General features: G+C 40.7%; 1 protein-coding gene across 6 annotated transcripts in view; it reads left to right on the forward strand.

Moving 5' to 3' along the window:
- Positions 1 to 15,587, forward strand: part of LOC115463677 (alpha-1,4-N-acetylglucosaminyltransferase-like) — a 188,714-nt gene that overhangs the window by 71,354 nt on the left and 101,773 nt on the right. For all 6 annotated transcript variants that reach the window (XM_030194386.1, XM_030194385.1, XM_030194389.1 and 3 more), the window contains one exon: positions 5,243 to 5,677. In XM_030194386.1, coding sequence (XP_030050246.1) covers positions 5,273 to 5,677 — 405 coding nt within the window. In that variant the 5' untranslated portion in view covers positions 5,243 to 5,272. The remainder of the gene's footprint in view (positions 1 to 5,242; positions 5,678 to 15,587) is intronic.

Consider the following 15,587-nt stretch of genomic DNA (forward strand, 5'->3'; position numbering starts at 1 on the left):
GTTATCTGATAAGTACCTCTGAGTTACCTTTACACTGTCTGGGGGCAGATTTAATCCCTTTAGCCCTAAATTATTTGTTTTGTACTGGTTACAAGGTCCAGAGCCCTGGAGACTGAGCATTCTAGCTTCTTCTGTCAGCAAATGCTGAAATCCCACCACTGCCATAATATGTAACTGTGTGGGCAAGGGTGGTCTTGTGAGCCTTGAAAACACAGCCACACAAAGGTTGGAAGGTGAAATAAAAATTGATTTATTTATGTGCAGAGGAATGGGTGACCAGGGCAAATAAAAACAAAACCCCAGTCTGTATACATATATAATGTTTCTCTCTCTCTTGAAGCTTTCTCTAGCAAGGCCACAGCATGCATTACCCTCTGAACTAGAGCCCCAGAGTTAAGTGCTGTATCTCAGTATTCAGCATATTTGGGCACAGGCTTAGCCCTTAGTTCCAACAATATAGTTCAGCAGGGTTCAGGATAAAATGGGCCTACATGAGTAGAGTTTCTGCAGCAGCTTACTGGTCCGTGCTGATGGCATAGGGTAGAAGGCTTCTCTTCTGTCCTCTGGGCCTCCCTGACTGATTTGTGTTGAGGGTTTTTATCCTGCCTTGATCATGCCCTCTCTGCTCTGCTGAGCCATCCCTTGCCCATTCTATGCCCTACCTCTTAAGGTAGCTCTGTATTTGTGAGAAGCGCTAATTTCTTACGGACTCCCTCACAAGCTGCTAATAACTGTTCTACCTCTTCTCCTTCGAGGATTCCTTTGGCTACCCTATAAAGTATATCAGGTTTCATTATAAAATGCAGGAGGCCTGCCTTAGAGGGGTCTTGGCTGTCTACAGATTTCCCATTTATCTCTAGCACCTTAGCTCAGGCGTCCCTAAAGGACTTCTCTTCCATATGGGCTCTCTTGAAATTCCTAGGATTTTCCTCCTTACTCCATTCAGGCAGGTTTTCTAAGGGTTCTGGTGTATCTTCAGTGGCCTCCTCTGTATCTTGGTCCCTGTCTATGGCAACCCTAGATTTTGGCTATAACGTGATTTCTCTATCTGATGTTGCTGCTATAGAGTGGTCACTTTAGAATTTTCTATATATCTCTGGAATGGATTTCTTTCTCAACTTTTCTGGCGAGGCATTTAGGAGAGTCATAATAGCTGCAAAGTATGGATAGTCCATACTACTCTTTGAGCCCAGTTTAACCCTATGTGTTTTTGAAATCTGAATTTAAGTACATAAGTATTGCCATACTGGGACAGACCAAAGGTCCATCAAGCACAGTATCCTGTTTCTAACAGTGGCCAATCCAGATTACAGGTCCCTGGCAAGATCCCAAAACAGTACAGTACATTTTATACTGCTTATCCTAGAAAGAAGCAGTAGATTTTCCCAAGTCCATCTTAATAATGGTCTATGGACTTTTCCTTTAGGAAGCCGTCCAAACATTTTTTAAACCCCGCTAAGCTAACCACCGTTACCACATTCTCTTTTAATTACATGTTGAGTGAAGAAAAATTATCTCCAACTTGCTTTAAGTTTACTACTTTGTAGCATCATCGAACGCCCCCTAGTCCTAGTATTTTTGGAAAGAGTAAACAAGTGATTCACATCTACCCATTCCACTCCACTCATTATTTTATAGACCTCTATCATATCTCCCCTCAGCCGTCTTTTCCCCAAGCTGAAGAGCCCTAGCTGCTTTAGCCTTTCCTCGTAGAGAAGTTGTCCCATCCCCTTTATTATTTCTAATGCCACTATATCTTTTTTGAGGTGCGGTGACCAGAATTGTACACAGTATTTGATGTGTTGTTGCACAATGGAGTGATACAAAGGAATTATGACATCCTCATTTTTGTTTTCCATTCCTTTCCTAATAATACCTAACATTCTATTTGCTTTCTTAGCCGCCGCTGCACACTGAGCAGAGGGTTTCAACATATTATCAACAATGACACCTAGATCCCTTTCCTGGTCAGTGACTCCTAATGTGGAACCTTGTATAAGTATGTAAATATTGTCATACTGGACAGACCAAAAGTCCATCAAGCCCAGCATCCTGTTTCTAACAGTGGCCAATCCAGGTCACAAGTACCTGGCAAGACGTAGCTATAGTTCAGGTTCCTCTTTCCCACATGTATCACTTTTTGCATTTGTTCACATTAAACGTCATCTGCCATTTGGATGCCCTGTCTCTCAGTCTCGTAAAGCCCTTTTGCAATTTTTCACAATCCTCTTACGATTTACAACTTTGACTAACCTTGTGACATCAGCAAATTTAATTACCTCACTAGTTACTCCTATGTTTAGATCATTTATAAATATGTTAAAAAGCAGCTGTCCCAGCACAAACCCCTAGGGAGCCTCACTATCTACCCTTCTTCATTTAACCCTATTCTCTGTTTTCCATCTCTTAACCAGGTTTTAATCCACAATAGAACACTATCTCCAGATCTGATCTTTCCCTGCCAAGGTTTGTCGCTACTAAAAAGTCATTTTTTAAAACTTGGATTCCACTTGCCTATAGATTGACTGCTCCTGAACTCTGTAAACTGTGTGGTATTACAGGTAGCACATTCTCTCTGACTCCTTTTCTTGATTTTATAATTTTGTTTATAATAATTAATTTTCTGGCAATGACTGACTGACTATGCTCTTTCCTGTTTTTAACCTAACTGGAGTTCCTTTCCGTCTTTTTTACTGATTTTATGTAAACCACTTTGATCTTTTTAAAAGTAAAGGCAGTATATCAAGCTTTGGAATAAACGTAGACATAAACATTTCATCCTGGCTTAAGGAAAATCAGCTCATTTTCAACCCCTTGAAAATGATTGCATGTTGGATTACAGGCAACCACACTCCATTGTCACGTAGTCTTACATTCCGTGATCATCCAATTACTCTTTTGACATACTTCAGATACCTTGGTGTTATCCTTGTTTAGGAATTATCATTTATTCAACATGTTGCATCTCTGACCAGAGCATATTTCATCTCTTTCTGGCAATTCAGGATTGAATGTCTGTTTCTTGACTTTACCTCTCAGAGTACTTTTGATGTCGTGATTAGATTACTGTAACATAATATAGTCTGGCTTTCTGCAACATTTGATTCATTGTCTTCAAACTATAGAGAATACCACTATCCGTATTCTCTTGAATGCTACTAGATTTGATCGTATCACCTCTTTACTAATACAACAGCACTGGCTGTCTATTCCTTTCTGTGTCCAGTTTAAAATTCTCACACTAACTCATAAAGCTATTCATACTGACATATCCTGTTACCCTTCCTTGTTAATTCAACTTTACTCACCTTCCAGGTCTCTCCATTCAGCTAATGATCTACGTCTTCATATTCCATCGGTACATCGTGCTCACTATCAAACCACAAGGGCTTTCTTTTGTACTGTACCTGCATTATGGAACTCCTTTCCTCATTACCTGAGACCTGAACCCTCTTTCCAAAATTTAGATCTTCCTTGAAAACCTATCTGTTTGAGAAAGCCTTTAATTTACATCCAGGTGAATCAGCATCCTCTGAGATTCACTAGTGTCTGCAAGTCCTTTCCCTAAGTTTCTTGTCTCCTTTCTCTCATTACTAGTTGCCTTCTCTTGTCCTTTTGTTTACCATTTTACACCTCCTTCTCTTCATTTCCACATTGTCTCCTTTGTTTTAAGTATGCTTTCCTGTCATTGTATGGCATTCTTTTTTTCTTGTTTTTAATATTGGTTTTAGTTATTGTTTCAAGGAAAAGCGGTCTATCAAATGAAACAAACCATAAACCATACCAGCATTTCTGAGATTTTAGGGGAAGTTCATATTTCCTAAATGGTTTTTTGAAGTCAGGTACATAGTAACATAGTAGATGACGGCAGAAAAAGACCTGCACGGTCCATCCAGTCTGCCCAACAAGATAAACTCACATGTGCTACTTTTTGTGTATACCTTACCTTGATTTGTACCTGTCCTTTTCCGGGCACAGACCGTATAAGTCTGCCCAGTACTATCCCCGCCTCCCAACCACCAGCCCTGCCTCCCACCACCGGCTCTGGCACAGACCGTATAAGTCTGCCCAGCACCATCTCCGCCTCCCGCCACCGGCTCTGCCACCCAATCTTGGCTAAGCTCCTTAGGATCCATTCCATCTGAATAGGATTCCTTTATGTTTATCCCACGCATGTTTGAATTCCGTTACCGTTTTCATTTCCACCACCTCCCGCGGGAGGGCATTCCAAGCATCCACTACTCTCTCCGTGAAAAAATACTTCCTGACATTTTTCTTGAGTCTGCCCCCCTTCAATCTCATTCTTGTTGAGAACCCACAGAATCTCTGTTTTACTTGGGTTCAATCAGAGTTTGTTGGGTTTTTTTTGCCGTTTCTTGAGTTGCTGTTAGACAGGTGGTCAGTTTACTGAAAGCTGTGGGTAGATCTGGCTCAATGAGTATGAGTAGCTGCACATTATCTTGAAGATTGATGATCATTTGTACTACCAATAATCCCTGATTTATTAATTTAAGGATCTTTTTTCATTACACATTATGGGATCCTTTTACAAAGGGCTATTGCATGTGTAGCATGCCAAATCGATACTACCGTTTGGTTAGCGTGCCCACCCGGTGGTAATGTCAAAGTTGGCACATGCTGTTTCTCATGGTAGAAAATATTTTTCAATTTTCTACCACGGGGGCATTCCCGGTGGTAATTGGCAGTATGGCCACATTGGCGTGCACTGCATGAGTACTGCGCATGAGTCCTTACTGCTAGGTCAATGGGCGGCAGTAAGGGCTCATGCAGTGAATAGCCATGCATGGCCATTTACTGCCCCCTTTGAAAAAAAATTCTTTTTTCCCAGTCACAGTAAAAAGTGGCCCAGAATGCGCCAAAACACACGCCCATACTACCGTAGGCCACTTTTTACCATGGCTCTGTATATGGTTGCTTAATTGTTATTCTTGTATTTTCTTAAATTTGTATTAGGAGTGTTGTGTTGGGGTACAATGGATATTCTGGAATGGAATTGTAGCTTATTTTATCTTTTTTTGCTCTGTTGTTTTCCGTGCATTGCTGAATTGGAATAAACAAATAATAACTAATATTCTTTCCCAAGAGTTATATACTCATAATTGTCCATATCAATTAATGGCAGGTTTTTTCAAAGGCAAGTATGAATATAACAGCCTTTTAATAGGCATTTTTTAAATTTCTAATGCTAGATCACTTTCTTTTTATCTCATTATTTGAATAGGTCCCACAGAACTGACTCCAAGAATCAACCATGAAATCAATGATACTGTGTCCACTTCTTTTCTTTTTCATATTTGCTTGTTCTGCTGTCTACTGGATGAAAACGGACTCTTTATGGACATTGCACAGATTCTTAAATAGGCAGTTCACAGCTGAAGACATCATTAAATCAAACACGGGAATCTTTTTGGTTGAGACCACAGAGAAACTGGAGCCCTCCCCTTTAGCAGTATGTGCAATAGAATCAACAGCTCGGACGTACCCCAACAGAAGTGTTTATTTCTTCATGAAAGGGCTGACCAAAGACATGACTGTCACCGAGAGTTCCTTCTACAAGGCCATTCTACTGCTATCATCTATTGAAAATGTCCACATCCTTCCCTTACACTTTGAAGACATTTTTAAAGACACTCCTCTCGATCCTTGGTACCAAAAGGTAACTGTTTTTTATTTTTTTTGTCATATTTAACTTAACATAGAAGATCAGTGTGAAGCATATATTTATTCATAATAGCACTGTCCCATTCAGTGTAACTTTTCTTAGTTTCAGTTTCTTACCATTCCAGTTCTTTAATTTTGTCTCCTTGTAATTTGTTTAAAAAAAAAATAGTCCCCTGCAGTGTTAGTGTAGCAGGACACCACAATATTCTCTCTGCAGTTCTGAATGATAAAGATTCAGGTGTCCCTGTTCCTGATCCAATTTTAGATGTGATGAGGTAATGGAGGCTGGGCCACCCTACCCATCGAGGGGTGAGGGTGTATCCTCCATTATCCGCAGGCCAGGAGTCTATGTGAAAGGAGAGATGTGGCAGAAGCCCAGGGGAATCAGAAGGCATCCATGGAGGTCTATAAAATAATGAGTGGAGTAGAACATGATCGCTTGTTTACTCTTTTCAAAAATAATAGGACTAGGGGGCACGCAATGAAGCTACAAAGTTTTAATTTAAAATGAAGCCGAGAAAAGTTTTCTTCACTCAATGTGTAATTAAACTCTGGAATTCGTTGCCAGAGAATGTAGTAAAAGCAGTTAGCTTAGCGGGGTTTAAAAAAGGTTTGGATGGCTTCCTAAAGGAAAAGTCCATAGACCATTATTAAAATAGACTTGGGAAAAACCCACTGCTTATTTCTCGGATTGGCCACTGTTGGAAACAGGATGCTGGGTTTGATGGATCTTCGGTCTGTCCCAGTATGGCAATACTTATGTATTTTTGTACTTATACTTATGGGAACAGCCACACCCGATGGTCAGCTAAATCATCTAGATAATCTGCCGCAGGTGGACAACTCGAACACCCCATGAGAGAATACAGGTATAAAAGAAAAGTGGGATGTTTGACCACGGAAAACCAAAGACTGGACAAATGGATTCTTAAAAACAGTTGTTTATTGATGAAAAAAGTGTTTTTTCATCAATAAACAACTGATTTTAAGAATCCATTTGTCCAGTCTTTGGTTTTCTGTGGTCAAACATCCCACTTTTCTTTTATACAGCTAAATCATCTAGCCAGGGAGAACTATTGCCCCTAAACCAGCTACAATAGATTAGCAAAGGAGATGTTTTGCTAAGAGACAGAAAGCAGGAGAAACACAGGGGTGTCTATGCTGGAAAATCAGCCAAGAAGACAGTCCAGGAGCAGCCAGGGTACCAAGAATTTTGGTTAGGAGTACCCAGGGACCAGCTGCCATAGGGTTGATCATTCTCATTAAAGTGAGTATAATGGAAGAGGCTCATCTCATCTGTCCTACAGTGGTGAGGTGCAAGAGTCTGGTCATACTTGCGCATCCCAACACCTAGACAATAGAATTTTTGAGATTTTTGTTTGCAAGGAACTCCTGATTTTAATTTTTGGTAGAAGAATGCTTATGTGTGTGCGGGTGGGGGGCATTTTTGTGCAGAAAAATGTAAATCTTATAATTTTGTCTCCCTCATGGAGCTATCCTATGCCACAAGTTTTTGGATGCTTTCACTTGACACTAACAGTATCTGATGTGCATTCAGAGTCTTGAACTGTGAGATGTGAGTATCTTCACAGAATTCACTGATAGCAGGTTGGGGTACCCAGCCTGGGATTTCTGAGAAAAAAAAAAGAAGAGGGGGAATCTGAACCAGAGCCCCAGAAGAGGAGATTTAGTAAGGAGGTAACCAAGGAAGTTGCCCCAGAGTCTAAGGATACAAGTGAAGTACTGAGTATGGTATTTTGTGTTTTGAGAGCCCTGTTCTATTCTTTTTCTATACTCTGCTTTTGTACTGTAAGTTTTGTTTTTTTGGAGAGCCAGCAATAAAGGTGTTTTTCTTATTTTTACCCCAGGAGTGGATTTGTGGGTTTTCTAAGCTTTTGAGGCTCTTGCATTCAGAAAAGGTCGGAGGCAATTGCCTCCCTCACAGCTTTTTTACTGTCCTTAACTTTATCTACATATCTATCTGGATAGTGGCTGAATTTTGCCGACTATCTGTAGAGTTTTATGCAATGCCCATGCTCTGCCCTCACTGTGTTGTGACACTATCCATATAGGGCCATTGCTAATTCACAGACAGGGCCATATAGGGCATTTATCTGACTAGTGACAGCTGCTATCCAGATAAGTGTTTTTGAATATTGAGGCATTAATACTTTGTTTGTTTCTCAATTCTTTCCTCCTTTATATCTCTCTCTGTAGCTTCGTTCACCCCACCTTTGGAGGGTGGCTACATTAACTTACATTCTCCTAGATAAGTACATAAGTATTGCCACACTAGGACAGACCAAAGGTCCATCAAGCCCAGCATCCTGTTTCCAACAATGGCCAATCCAGGTCACAAATACCTGGCAAGATCCCAAAAAAGTACAATATATTTTATGTTGCTTATCCCAGAAATAAGCAGTGGATTTTCCCCAAGTCAATTTAATAATGGTCTATGGACTTTTCCTTTAGGGAGCCGTCCAGACCTATTTTAAACCCCGCTAAGCTAACCGCTTTTACCATATTCTCTGGCAACGAATTCCAGAGTAATTATAGCCTTATAATTGCCATACCAATTTTATCCCAATCCATAATCCTGCCATGGCTCTTAACTTATACCATTTCTCAAGTGAACCCTTAGTCCAGTCCTGTCTTTTAAACTCCTAATTTACAGCACCTTTTGAATGGTCAATTAGCAAATTCTGATGTTTCCAGAGTGCAAATTTCCCTTCCCAGTGGATGCAGAGCTTAAATATTTTGCTTGGATCAGGTGCAATTAAATTCTGAGAGAGAAATATTGTTGGTTGATAGATATATTCCTGTCCTACGTATTGCTGAAGATATTGCAGACAGGTTGACATCATGAGGGTAACTTTATAACAGGTTGCCTAGATAAGTGGTTTTCAATCAATCCTCAGGGACCACCGTTTGAATCAGGTTTTCAGGATATCTACAATGAATATGCATGAGATAGATTTGCATACACTGCCTTCTTGCTATGCAAGTCTCTCTCCTACATATTCATTGTGGATATCCTGAAAACCCGACTGGCCAGCTGCTCACTTAGGACTGGGTTGAAAACCACTAGCCTATAGTGGAAATTTAAGTAGATGCTTATTTTGAGGGTATTTAATAAAGACACATATCCCCAAATTCTATATAGTGCAACTGGAGTTACATGTGCAAAGCAGGTTGTATTATGACTTGCACGTGCAACTTAATTATCTTAACAAGCCAATTGGCACTGATAATTGCCACATCACAGGCAATTATTGACACTAATTGGAATTATTTACGCACAGAGGGGTACTTTCACTAAGCTGTGGTATAAAGTGGCCTGTGGTAGTGTGGGTGCCACCCACTGACTTAGTGGTAAGGGCTCACGCGCTACCTGCATGGTAACCATGTAGTGGGCACCAACTGCTGATATCACTGGGATCACCCGCTGTGGTAGAAAATAGAAAATTATTTTCTACTGTGGGATTCAGCGTGCACCAAACTCAGAATTACCTTTGGAGCTATCAACTCTTCATCATCGGCAAAAAAACGCACAATCAAACCCTCAGTCAAACAAGTGCAATCAAATAAATGTATAGCAAAATAAAGTGCACTTATCTAGCCTCCTCCAGCAAGGTATAGCAGTCCCAAGACCAAGGATAGCCAGTGTTTCGCACTGCTGTTTCAGGGTTGGGACTTCAGAAAATACAGAAAGGAAGCATGGTGAACTACAGCATGAAAAGAAAAATATCAACTGCCGTATAAGTGACTTCTTGATATTATTGGGGACAGTGTTTTGTATGTATTTGTTTAGTGTTAAAATGTACACAGGTACTGTATAAAGGGCATGTAGTCAGGTCATCCTTTACAGAATAGGTATATATTTGTTTACTGCCTTTTTGTAGGAATTTACTCAAGGCAGTATACAGCAAGAACAAAACAGCAGTAAAAAATATTCAGGTAACAATACATTGTATGACGTGATAGTATGCTACATTACAATGTCAACAAAATACTCAAAAAAGAGCATAGGGTGTAAGCAAAGATGGAACATATAGATAGATAAGATAGAGTAACAGGAGAAAGAAAATAAGGGGACTAATTTAAAGAAAGTTGCAGATGAGGTCAGAAAGGTGCTTGAAAACTAACTTAGCTAGGGAAGGATAAACATATCCTGCTATAGTATGTGCAGCTGGTATCACTCCTTGTGTGTGTGTGTGTGTGTGTGTGTGTGTGTGTGTGTGTGTGACTAGCAAGTTTGTTACTTCTTCCATTGAAGGCCTGGTTGAAGAGCCAAAGCTTTTACCTGCTTCCTGATAGTCTTGTGTTAAATGAAGCTTTTCAGGGAGTTCATGCCAGAAGAAGGCTCGCTGGCTGGTATTACATCGTGTGATGTCCTTTGGAGCTTTGGAGAGGGTGTAGTTAGAGATACTCCTTGGGAGGATCTTAATGACATTGGAAGTATGTAGAGGGAGATCCTGTTCTACAAATACTCTGGGCCATTTCCTTTAAGGGCCTTGACGATCAGACATAGAGTTTTAAATTTAGCCCTATACTGTACTGGTAGCCACTGAAGTCATGTCACTTACAACCTTCTATTAGTCTTGCTGCAGCATTCTGAATCAATCGGAGCTGGTACAAACCCTTTGTATTCAGACCAGTGAAAAACTGCATTACAGTAATCTAGTCTTGATGTTATTATGGCATGCACAACTGGGACAGGACTTGCCTTCTCAGTGTAAGCAGAGAGGTGGCATAGTTGTCGCAAATGATACAAGCAGCTCTTATAAGTTGCTTGGATTTGGGGAATCAGAGTAAGTGTTGAATCAAGCTGTATTTCAAGGTTCCTGACTTGTGATTTTAGGGGGAGTTCATATTTCCCAAAAGGAATTTTGATGTCAGGTATGTATTAAAGACCCATAGAAGCTCAGTTTTACTTGGGTTCAGGCAAAGTTTGTTGTTTTTAGCCCATTCTTGAATTGATGTTAGACAGGTAATCAGTTTATTCAGGGCTGTAGATAAGTCAGGATCAATGGGTATGAGTAGCTGCACGTCATCAGCATAGATGTAGAACTGAGTGTTCATCGACTGAGTCAACTCATCTAGTGGCTTGAGGTAGATATTGAACAGACTAGGTGACAGTATCGATCCTTGTGGTACTCCACAGGTCAATGCCCATGGTGGCAATGATGTGCTACTGAACAATATGGACTGTTGCCTGTCTGATAGAAAGCATCTGAAAGAAGCAATTACTGTTCCATTAATAACTGTTTACACCTATAGCAGAGATTTTATTGCAAATGAGGGAAAAGTCTCAACTACTACGGCTATTTTCACACATAGGTGTTCATTATATAGCTCGTAGAAAAAGTCATCACTGACTCAAAAACCCTCAATTTTTGTATTTTCTTTTTTTGTTTCAATTATAATTACAATATATAAGCGTCTTTTTAAGACTTAAAAAACTGTTAAACGTATCAAAAAGCATGGAACTGATTCACTTATCTTGCCCAGTATTGCCAAATGTTTTTTTCAATGCTGTGCCAATTTTTTCTTAATGAGGCGCTAGATCCAATTTAAGATGGGTGATGCACTGGTTCCTACGGTCCCGTTTCGAATATCTTCATCAGGGAACCTGCTTACACCTGGAACACTGCGCCGTGACCACTGGATCAAAGCAAGAAAAGTCAAAATGAATATTTAAAGTTACATGATTTATCTCATCTAACTGCAATAATAAGTACCATCTGGGGCTCTCATAAACTTATAACATGATAGTCCCTCAAGAGCAAGTCATGTCATCTTGCCTTTATCAACAATCTGGATCTTCTGTCTTCTGAAGAAAATCGTATCTTCTGAAAAAATTCTCGGCGTCCTCACCTGAATTCGATGAAGAATTAAAGGAAACTTTGTCCAATCCCAAACTAATACGTCACCTACCTCACTGATGACTCACAATGACAGCTTGACTAAATCATTTAAAGGGCAACACACTGTTCTATAAGATTTATATTGAAAAATTTAAATTGAAATATAAATCCATATTGAATGATAAATTTATAGGAATGCTCCCCATTGTAAAGTCGAATTTAAACCCAAAGGTTCCAAAGTTTTTAATCTGTGGATCCATCTTTGTTCTGCTTTTAATAACAGTTTTACTGCGATCTCCGCCTCTGATGTGTACTAGCACATGATCTATCACTAAACATTGAAAATGCCCGAAATTGTGGTTAAATTCTCTACAGTGAGAAACTAACGGAGCCCCTAATTTTAAAGAGTTTATACAGGACTTATGTTCGCTCAATCTTGTTTTCAAACTCCTGTCAGTCTTGCCAATGTATAATTTCTCACACGGGCATTTGAGAGAATATATCACATGATCCGTCTTGCAGGTAGTGAGATGTCTAAGTTTGTACATTTTGTTATCCACTGGATTGCGGAAACATTTCAAACAACAGGCTAAAGGATTGGCCCATGCGTTGCATCAAAGAGGCTATCCGGTGCATGTATTGAAGAGATCATTCACCAGGGCAAAATACAATAATAGATCTTTATTGTTATCTAATAACGTGAAATCAGGCAATGAAGATAGGAACTGCAAGCACACGTTTGTTGTAAAATATCAGAAGGGTGGGGAAGAGGTGGCTAAGTTGATTCGAAGAAATTGGGACATTGTACAACAACATTCTTTGTTTAACAAATCTGAATTACAGATAGCTTTTTCGAGGGAACGTAATCTAAGGGAATTATTATGCCCGGCAGATATTGTTCCCAGAATAAAAGCTAGGGATGGAACTCACACAAAGTGTGGATCATGTCCGTTTTGCGATATAATAATTGAAGGGGACAGTTTCCGCAATCCAGTGGATAACAAAATGTACAAACTTAGACATCTCACTACCTGCAAGATGGATCATGTGATATATTCTCTCAAATGCCCGTGTGAGAAATTATACATTGGCAAGACTGACAGGAGTTTGAAAACAAGATGACATGACTTGCTCTTGAGGGACTATCATGTTATAAGTTTATGAGAGCCCCAGATGGTACTTATTATTGCAGTTAGATGAGATAAATCATGTAACTTTAAATATTCATTTTGACTTTTCTTGCTTTGATCCAGTGGTCACAGCGCAGTGTTCCAGGTGTAAGCAGGTTCCCTGATGAAGATATTCGAAACGGGACCGTAGGAACCAGTGCATCACCCATCTTAAATTGGATCTAGCGCCTCATTAAGAAAAAATTGGCACAGCATTGAAAAAAACATTTGGCAATACTGGGCAAGATAAGTGAATCAGTTCCATGCTTTTTGATACGTTTAACAGTTTTTTAAGTCTTAAAAAGACGCTTATATATTGTAATTATAATTGAAACAAAAAAAGAAAATACAAAAATTGAGGGTTTTTGAGTCAGTGATGACTTTTTCTACGAGCTATATAATGAACACCTATGTGTGAAAATAGCCGTAGTAGTTGAGACTTTTCCCTCATTTGCAATAAAATCTCTGCTATAGGTGTAATTAGATTATCTAGCATAGTAGCAGAGTATCTGGTGTTGGAATTTCCATTAATAACTGTGCCTGGAAACAGGATGCTGGGCTTCATGGACCTTTGGTCTTTCCCAGTATGGCAATACTTAAGTACTTATGGCTTAACCAGCTATGTGCATAGTGACCAAAAAAAACCCCCGGAAATTCAATGCCAGTTGCCTCAATTCATGTCCTCTAGTTTTACCATTTCTTCTTTTCTGGAAAAGATCTTTTTCTATATTAATACCTTTCGAGTATATAAACATTTGTATCATATCTCCCTATCCCTTTTTTCCTCTAGGGTATACATATTCATGTCTTCCAGTCTCTTCTCATATGACTTTTGGCACAAGACCCATATTATTTTTGTCAGCTTCCTCTGGACTGCTTTAAATCTTTTTACGTCCTTAGTTTTGGTTTCTAAAACTGAACACAATACTCCAGGTGGGACCGTACCAGCGACTTCTTCAGGAGCATGAACAGCTCTTTTCTTCTGCAGGTTATGCCTTTATGCAGCCTAGAATCCTTCTGGCTACAGCCACTGCCTTGTCATGTTATTTTGTTGCCTTCAGATCCTTAGACTCTATCACCCCAAGGTTCCTCTCCCTGTCTGTGTACATCAGCCTCTCACCTTCTAGCACATTCAGCTCCCTTGGATTTCTACACCCCAAGTGCATTGCTCTGGACTTCTTTTCAATTAATTTTAACTGCCAAACAGATCATTTTTCTAACTTTTTCAGATCCCTTTTCATGTTGCCCCCTCTCTACAGGGTGTCCACTCTATCGCAAATCTTGGTATCATCCACAAAAGGTAAACCTTACCTTCTTACCCTTCAGCAATGTCACTCACAAATATATTGAATAGAATTGGGCCTAGCACCAATCTTTGAGGCACTCCACTACTCACCTTTCCTTCCTCCAAGTGAATTCCATTAACCACCACCTGTCTTTAAACCAGTTTCTAATCTAATTCACTACTTTGGGTCCAAACTTCAGCCTGTCAAGGTTATTCAAGAGCCTCCTATGAGGAACCATGTCAAAAGCTTTGCTGAACTCCAAGTAGATTACATCTAGTGCATGCCTTTAATCTATTTCTCTGGTTGTCCAGTCAAAGAATTCAATCAGACTCATTTGGCACGATTTACCTTTGGAAAAACTATGTTGACTAGGATCTTGTAATCCATTGGATTCCAGGAAATTCACTTTCCTTTCCTTCAGCAGTGATCAAAGTGAGGTTTACTGGCCTGTAGGTTTCTGCTTCTTCTCTGTCACCACTTTTGTAAAGAGGAACCACATCTGACCTTCTCCAACCCTATGGAACCTCTCTGGTCTCCAAAGATTTATTAAGGATCCTCTCTGAGCTCCCTCACTATCCTGGGATAGATGAGATCCCATCCGGCCCCATGGCTTTGTCTACCTACAGTTTTTAAATTGTTCATAAAAACTTTCTTCCGGTATGATATCTAGTCCATTCTTATATGTACCTTTGTGTCGCATTCTCGAGGGCCTTGGCACTCTGTCAGGCTTCTTCCCTGGAAGCACTGGGTTTGTGAGCCCTTGGACCACTACCATGGAGCGGCAGTGGCAGGAAAGGTCACCTTCAAAGCAGAGACGAGGCAAGGCTGGACTGGAACCACGGACTGGAGTTCTGCACAGGAATACACAGGACTGGAACGCACTGGATGGGTGCACACTGGACTGGAACCCACTGGACTGGAACACACTGGAGTGGAGCCCACTGGACTGAAACCCACGGGACAGGAACCCGTTGGACAGGAACACACTGGACCTAGGCTTCACCTACACTTAGCCACCATTCCCCGAGGGTTGAGCCCTCAGGTTTGGGCAGCCGGCAGGGCTTACAGGAAAACCGGAACTGGAATTAGCAAGCAGGAACAACAGGAATCAGGATATAGAAGTGCCCCCAGGCGCCAAGGCGAAAGCAAGGCAGACAGGCAGGGAATGTCCAGGTTCCGGCAATAGTCAGGTCTGGCCACAGGCAGAGAATATCCGGATTCAGGCAGTAGTCGGGTCAGGCAACAGGCAGCAAGTATCGGGGTTCAGGCAGTAGTCGGGTCAGGCAGCAGGCAGCAAGTATCCGGGTTCAGGCAGTAGTCGGGTCAGGCAGCAGGCAACAAGTATCGGGGTTCAGGCAATGGTCAGGTCAAGCAGCAAGCAGAGAATATCTGGGTACAGGCAGTAGTCAGGTCAGACAGCGGGCAGATTCAGGCAATGGTCAGGTCAAGTAGCAAGACTATGGCTGGAGCTCCAGTAGCAAGGAGTACTGGCAGCGGACAGAACTAGGGCTGAAGCTCCTGAAGCAAAGGAAAACACACACAGGAAAACCAGAAAGCTAAACACAAGAAAACTAGTAAAGCTG

The sequence above is a fragment of the Microcaecilia unicolor genome, chromosome 2, assembly GCF_901765095.1.
Source record: "Microcaecilia unicolor chromosome 2, aMicUni1.1, whole genome shotgun sequence".
Classification (NCBI taxonomy): domain Eukaryota; kingdom Metazoa; phylum Chordata; class Amphibia; order Gymnophiona; family Siphonopidae; genus Microcaecilia; species Microcaecilia unicolor.